This window comes from Dermacentor silvarum, chromosome 2 (assembly GCF_013339745.2).
Source record: "Dermacentor silvarum isolate Dsil-2018 chromosome 2, BIME_Dsil_1.4, whole genome shotgun sequence".
Lineage (NCBI taxonomy): Eukaryota > Metazoa > Arthropoda > Arachnida > Ixodida > Ixodidae > Dermacentor > Dermacentor silvarum.
In genome coordinates, this window is record NC_051155.1 from 225,705,254 (window position 1) to 225,712,604 (window position 7,351).

The following is a 7,351-nucleotide window of genomic DNA, read 5'->3' on the forward strand; positions in this document are numbered from 1 at the left end:
AAAAACCATTTATAAATTTGTATTTAATAATTGTGCTTTTAATATAAGATTTAAAATACGATTTAACCTTCTTTATAGCGAACATACTACCGAAACTACCGAAGTGCTACCGAACGTTTATGTTTCGCTTTCAGCTTGCTTTAATCCATTTGAAACCTGACTTTTACGCACTTATTTGCGGTAACGTGCCCAATTAATAAATGTCGATTCAGCGTTACTTAAAATTATAAGCATCCTGTGTTTTTGGCATAACCTTGTGATTGGATTAGCTTTCGGGAAGCGTCAAAGGAACATGTCCGCGCGCTTTTTTAAACATATCTCTGACCGCACGGAGATAAAACGTGTGACTTCCAGCTTCAAAGCGATCGCGATAGATTTGAACGAGCTATCAGAAGCATGGGGCATTTTTCTTGGCATTTTTCACAGTGCTGGCTCTGATCGTAAAGCAAGAAAGACAGCTCGGTAGCTGGATGGATCGTTCACGCATCTTTCATAACCCGGCAGTGCCTTCGGTGCCATACGGTATGCGTGGGCGAAGCTTGTGCCTTACACTCCTGTTGTTGTGCAGCTTCATTTGTCCCTTATACGCAGCAACGAATGACGGAAAAGGTAAGTGTTTCAGTGCTGTTTATTATGTACAAAAAAAAAATAATAAAGGCTAGAGTAGGGGGGCGGGGGGATGAATCAAGGACCTGTTATTTACTTCGGGTTACAACTTGATCTTGTGCAGATGACTCTATAAATTACGCAGTTATACAGCCCAATTTATTTCACGATTCACTGAAATATGCCAGCCGTGTGCATTCCGAGCCTGTTTTATTTCTCACGATACTGATAGTCTAGCTCGTTCACAATTAGGCGACATCAGTCAACGTGTGAGACGTCACGAAGACGTCGCATTTATACACGTCTACGTGCACACACTTTTCTAAAGGTATGGTAATTGAGCTCGAATGGAGCATACAACCGAAGCTACATACGCAGTTGGTTAAATTATCCTGTGAATGTCATCGGGATGCGGCCGCATCCCGATGGAGGCGGAATGCAGAAAGGTTCGTGTACTGCGTATTGGATGCACGTCAGAAATAAATCCGGGTGATCTAAATTAGTATGGAGCCCCCCACTACGGCGTGCATCATAATCAAATCGTGTTTTTGACACGTAAAACACCAGAATAATTTTTTTTCATGAAGCTGTTAAACGAAAAAAAAAAAAAAAAAAAAGAGGATTAAGAATGCACGGTGTAGGATACAATTATAAGACTTAACGGCGCTCGGTCGTAGACGTCTAACGAACGAACACCGTAGGTCTTAATATCGTATCTTGCACCGTGTTTCTAATTTTTTTTCTACTTTTTATTTTCTTTCTTTCTTGTAGAACAGCTTGGCTAAAGTTAGCTGGGACACCTTATATGGATTGTGAAAGACGTGCAGTTGGCGAGTGACTCAAAGAGCGAATTCCTTGTTATAAAATGACGACATTTTAATCATCTCTCACCCCGTTTCTACCTCCAACTTGAAGAAAGCATTTGCAAGCGATAAATTTCGCCGTTGACTGCCACAGCCATATCGCTTCCAGTCTCCAGGGCGCCAGTTCTTGTCGACGCTGTTTGAGATACCGAAAGCGCTATAGACAAGGACGGCTGCTGGCTGGCTACTCGCGGCCGTATCGCTCACTCGTCGCTTTCCGCGATCAGTTAAAAAAGCTGTACCCTGCACGTAAAGGCAGGCAAGCGCGGGCACGTACGTACATGGGTGTGCGAAGGTGTGTGCTGTTGTGAATGCGTGAAAGTGCGCGTGAAATGCGAAAAACGTGCCCCATTTTATCCTGCGGGTTAGGCGTAAAGGAAGCTAGCGTGTGTCACATTGCGTATATACACAACGTACAGCCGCCCTCAGAATATTTCGGAACACGGAAAATGAGAATAAGTTAAATTTTCTCGCGACTTCACCACAGAGTGTCAGCCACAGAATGTCAGGAATGTGATGATTGTGCGTAGAAGTATCAACTCTACCTTTCGGTTGAAGGACCTGTGCCTAGGCTGCGATGAAATTTAGATTTCACTCGCAGCTCGAGTTCCGAAAACTTTTGAGGGAGGGTGTACGTTAGCACGATAAAAGTATACGTGGGATTGTAGCTTAGTTATTGTTTTAATCCATTGAACTTCAGGCTGCTGGGCTGGAGGACCGAGGTTCGATCGGGCACGCAATAAATAAATAAATAAATAAATAAATAAATAAATAAATAAATAAATAAATAAATAAATAAATAAATAAATAAATAAATAAATAAATAAATAAATAAATAAATAAATAAATAAATGTTATTCGGCAAGACAGCAGCCTCCGGCCGTCAGGCAACCCTCCTCCCCCGGCGGAGAGGTCGCAAAGAAAGCTTCCCTTCTGCACAAAAACTATCGTCATCAAAGGCTCGTACCTACTAATGGCTCATACTAAGCCAATTAAGTTGGTGACTCGGGCGAGCGAGCCCACGATGCGGCCAGGGAGTTAAAACTCCCGGTCCCAACGTGGGAGTAGCCCGCTCTATGGGGCCTTACGCCCCGTAACCGGCAGGACCTTCCAATAAAGTTATTCCAGCCATGCATCGGGCGAGTTAAAGGCCATATAATTAAGATTGATGTCTAAGCGATTTAAGAGGATGACTAAGCGAATTAAGAGGGTGACTAAGCGAATTAATTTGATGAGTAAGCTAATTAGACTAATCGAATTAAGATGACTCCGCGAATTAAGAGGATGACTCAGCGAGTTGAGATATGTAAGCGAATTAAGGAGGATGACTAAGCGATTTAAGAGGATGGGTAAGCGATTTAAGAGGATGAGTAAGCGATTTAAGAGGATGAGTAAGCGATTTAAGAGGATGGGTAAGCGACTTAAGATGATGAGTAAGCGATTTAAGAGGGATGACTAAGCGATTTAAGAGGGATGAGTGAGCGATTTAAGAGAATGAGTAAGTGATTTAAGAGGGATGACTAAGCGAATTAAGGGGGATGTGTCCGTCTTTAATTAATGCATCGGCACTTGGGCGTTCACCACAAGTCGCTTTAGGGATAACATAAGAGACCCTGTGCATTTTTGCTACAGCTCTAAATTCAACGCCCGTACAAGAAAGCACACAGGCGTGCGAAATGACACACGTGCGCGGGAAAAACGAAATTAATTGTCATATCGTGCATTGCGTTCGTGTCTTCGTGCAGGACCGGAGGAGCAGGGAAGTGGGCAAGTGGCACTCGTCCACGAAGCGGACGTCGTCTCCCGTGTCCGATCTCTGGTCCGCGACTTGGTGCCAGCACCGACCGCGGTCTCAGCGTCGCAGCGCTCCGTGGCCGGCCGGCTAGTGCTCGAGTCCCTGGTGTTCCTGGCGGTTCTAGCGACCAGTATGACACTCTTCCCGGGCTGGTATTCCGTGTTGGTGGCGGTGTCGGCGCTATTCTCCCTCTACGAGTCGGCAACCACGGCGGTAGCAGTCACGCCAGTATTCACGGCCAGGGGAGACTTGACTCCGATGAACGTCACCGACACCAATTGCCAGGTCTGCTGTGCTGTCGCTCATTGCACTGTAGTTGTTGCAATGATAAACTCACCTGTGAAAAGCGCCGCAAAAATGTGGCGGAATTGCGCGACATATTGCAGCTGATTATGGCTGGTTATCTTTAACCGCGTTCTCGCCCAAACTGCCATGCGCACAAGCTGCTCAGTGGCTCTGGTGAGGGGGTATTCTATGCCATGGCGTTCTGCTGTTGAGCAGGGAGTCGCGGTTTCTATTCCCGGGCGCAGCGGTCACATGTCTAAGGGGGCGAAACGCAAAAAAAAAAAGGGGGGAAAAATTAACAGAACTGGTCCCCATATACGGTAAAACGAAAAATTTGTAATCAACACTGTGAGCGAAACGAGATTTCTTCGTCTCTTTACTAGCCTCAGTTAAAATTTGTGTGCAACTTCGTTAGTCACGCAAGATAAGTATAGGCAGATAGACCTCGTATATACGCGAACCAATTGGTCTTAGTGTCTGAATAAGATACAGCTGCAATCAGGGGCGATTCACGCTAAGAGCATGACTTTATATATAAACTAGTAGAGTGGTTATTTGTATGCGTCGCGTAGTGCCCGGTGTTTTAGTGCCTGATTATCTGTACATGTATGATGTATATAAACGCCTTGGTAGAACATGCAGGTGACTTATGCCACAGGATTGATTGGGATAACGCCAAGATATTAGAAAAAGAAAGAAATTTGACTTCAAGACATTATACTTAGAATTCCTCCTAATCCAAATGACAGATACCTAACACCCTCAACCGGAATGACGGAACCCCCCCCCCCCCCCCCTATCTACACGCGCTGCTTACGTCATATTTTAAAACCATATAAACATTGTATCGCACGTCCTTGATTTCATTGTGATCAAGGCTCCCGTCAGGGGAGCCGAAACGTCTTTTCTTGTATTATTTCTGTGGTCCGTGTCCTTTTTACCCTTCTTCATCATTTGACTCTTTCGTACTACACTCTAAAAAGGTTTACACCCTTTGGGTGGTTTCTTGTTCCCAAACAATAATCGTCATCTGTCTTGTCCGCACTTCCTTTCTTTAACGCTGCGAGCCCGGTGCTTCCTAGTCACGAACGGCACGCGCTTTATCAACGTGACATTGCATTCTCGACAGTAAAGTAGCGAGCGCCGAGTTTTCAAGAAGGGAAATGCAAGCAAGGCAGATGACAAATATTGTTTGGGGACAAGACACAACCCAAAGGGTGTAAACTTTTTTTAGAGTGAACATTAAATTAAATTATGGGGTTTTACGTGCCAAAACCAGTTCTGATTATGAGGCACGCCGTAGTGGGGGACTCCGGAAATTTAGACCACCTGGGGTTCTTTAACGTGCACCTAAATCTAAGTACACGGGTGTTTTCGCATTTCGCCCCCCATCGAAATGCGGCCGCCGTGGCCGGGATTCGATCCCGCGACCTCGTGCTCAGCAGCCCAACACCATAGCCACTGAGCCACCACGGCGGGTAGAGTGAACATGTAAGCTGCAGTCATCAGGAGAGTAAAATGGTACTCCTTTCATGGAATAAAATATACAAAATTTCCTATAAGATTACGGGAAAACAACACAGAATATTTTGGTGAAATCACAGGAATTCAAGCTCACAGAAAACGGGAGAGAACAGAAAATATGTTACAATAGTCACACTTTTCCTTTTTTTTAACAGCGAAGCTGTTTTAGCTAACCGTAAAAAGTGGAGCCTGCTGTCGCAAAACCTCGCCCAGCTATGACGTCAATGTGTTGCCTAGCAACCACCTCGCGGAGCGGCGTGTTCCTCGCCTCCTCTTCGTGCCGTGCACATGTTGCCTTGACAAGGGACGTTAAGGAGAGAAGGAGCGCATGCGCGCGGCGCGCCCAACACGCTCCTTCCGGCTCGGCCGAGCTCCCACCAGCTGCACGCTACTGCGCATGCACCGTGACGTCATCCAGTTGTTTCGTCTTCTGCGTGCCGCCCGCACACTGTGAATAGCTTGCGCCCCACTTTCCCTACATGTGCTCAGACTGCAAGTGCTTCGCGAGGCGTTCCCCGATGCCACGGACCACAATGAAATACTTATACACTTCGTATAGCCATGGCCAGCTAGGAACCGATCAGTTCCGCTCTGTCTTTAGCCTTGCGCCACTAGTGCAAGCTACCCCGATTTTTTCATGTTGTTTTGATGAAACGGCGATCGCCCGAGTTATCGAACATTTGACCGGGCGGGCCAGTGACACGTCCTATCTGTGCAGGTGCAGCTGCTGTGCGAGGTGACCCGGATGACACGCGCCAGGTTCCCGGTGGTGGCGACGCTTCTCAAATCAGCGGCCAGGGGCGACCACAGGGGCGGCCCCTTCGTGCAGGCCATACTGGCGGGGCTCAGCCGCGTCGACTGCGCCACGCTGTTCGGCTGTCCGCGTCACCGCATCGAGCCTTTGCTCGCGAGGCAAGCCTCGACGATAGCGTCCGATAGTTCGTGCCCCGCATATATAACCGCTCGCTTTTTCCAGCCGAACTTGTTCCTCAGCGCGTGCCTGCCGCACCATCGAGCTGCTTCCTTCCTAATCAAGGACTGTTTTAAACCTCCTTGTTCCTAATCATATTCCCTAAGCACGACTGGACCTTTTGAACACGAGCTCGTGCTGTTCTTAGGGCCGAGGTGGAGCATTGCAATTTACCGCATTGAATGACACGTTCACGGCGCTAACTACGGGTTGTTATATACAGCAAAAAGTAAAACTCACTGTTCATAATCTGCTGTCCACATGCTTAATTTCTTTGTCGTTTCGCACTGGCTCGACAAAGTTACGTGTTAATTACCCTCGAATTTTGACTCGCGTTCGTCTGAGCGCGCGAGGCCTTTTGCGCTTTCCGAGGCCTAATTCACTTAGAACCTATGACCAATTGGGGGCTCTCAGACATCTGAAGCCTGGGCCTTCGAGGGGAAAGAAAACAACAATAAGAAAAAAGACACAAGAAACACGCTGATGTACAAATTGCACTTCCCCAAAAGGCAGGAACAAGTTGTAAGAACTTTAGCAGAAATGTAAAAAAAAAAAATGAAAAAAGAAATTCAGATTCAACGTATAGATTTAGAATCTGTCTGAGACGAAGCTTTTGTGTAGCATTTAACTGCTACAAAGGTGTTCAACGCGTTTTACAACATAGCGATTACTGAGTGCCTGCCCTGCAAATATAAGCAAGACGCGGAGACTTCCACCACGTGACCGCGGATTACAATGCCTCTGGGATAGATCCACTTTTCATCATGCCATCTGCTGTATCAGCCCAGCTTGCTATTGGACTATCTCCAGCACCGGCCTTATTCGGCAAGAAGCCGAGCGAGTAGACGCGTCGAACACGTACCGGGAAAGAAGTCATAGAAAGATTCACTTTAATAAAGAAATTATGCGTTTGAAGGTTTATATTTACTGCACTGAGGATATTTAGGTGTCGTTTATTGTTTCTCTGCGTAATTTCGTAGAGGACGGAGCCGTCCACCGGCACATCTGTGGAGGTATATATATATAGTACACATGGGCTGCATATGACGTTCGCTAAACCACGGCCGCTGCGGCCGTGGCTAAACGGTGAAGAAAACACTGCCAAATGCGTGACTTAACCCTTTAGGCGCTGTGCGTGCACAGTGATGTAGTACGCTCAGACAGTGCGCGAACAGCAAAAGCATTGATGAAAGTAATGATATTTAAAATGTGTCGCATACATCTAGAAACTCCTCTGATTGAAACTGCGCAGCAAGTTTGAACAACGCGTGCGAAATGTTTCAGTAACACGAGTGGGAATGTCGACGG

The 7,351-nt window shown here is 46.6% G+C and overlaps 1 protein-coding gene across 1 annotated transcript; it reads left to right on the forward strand.

Moving 5' to 3' along the window:
* Positions 1 to 263: 263 nt before the first annotated feature.
* Positions 264 to 6,958, forward strand: LOC119441238 (uncharacterized). The gene is made up of 3 exons (XM_037705881.2): positions 264 to 609; positions 3,215 to 3,549; positions 5,792 to 6,958. The coding sequence occupies exons 1-3, from the start codon at positions 471 to 473 to the stop codon at positions 6,134 to 6,136; spliced, it is 819 nt and encodes a 272-aa protein (XP_037561809.1). The 5' UTR covers positions 264 to 470; the 3' UTR covers positions 6,137 to 6,958.
* Positions 6,959 to 7,351: the final 393 nt, after the last annotated feature.

What these genes read in the sequence shown, in the direction of transcription:
- LOC119441238 (XM_037705881.2), top strand. Translation starts at nt 471, where the DNA reads ATGGATCGTTCACGCATCTTTCATAACCCGGCAGTGCCTTCGGTGCCA. An exon ending in AGCAACGAATGACGGAAAAG is followed by an intron (nt 610 to 3,214) that starts GTAAGTGTTTCA and finishes GTCTTCGTGCAG; the next exon opens with GACCGGAGGAGCAGGGAAGT. An exon ending in TCACCGACACCAATTGCCAG is followed by an intron (nt 3,550 to 5,791) that starts GTCTGCTGTGCT and finishes CTATCTGTGCAG; the next exon opens with GTGCAGCTGCTGTGCGAGGT.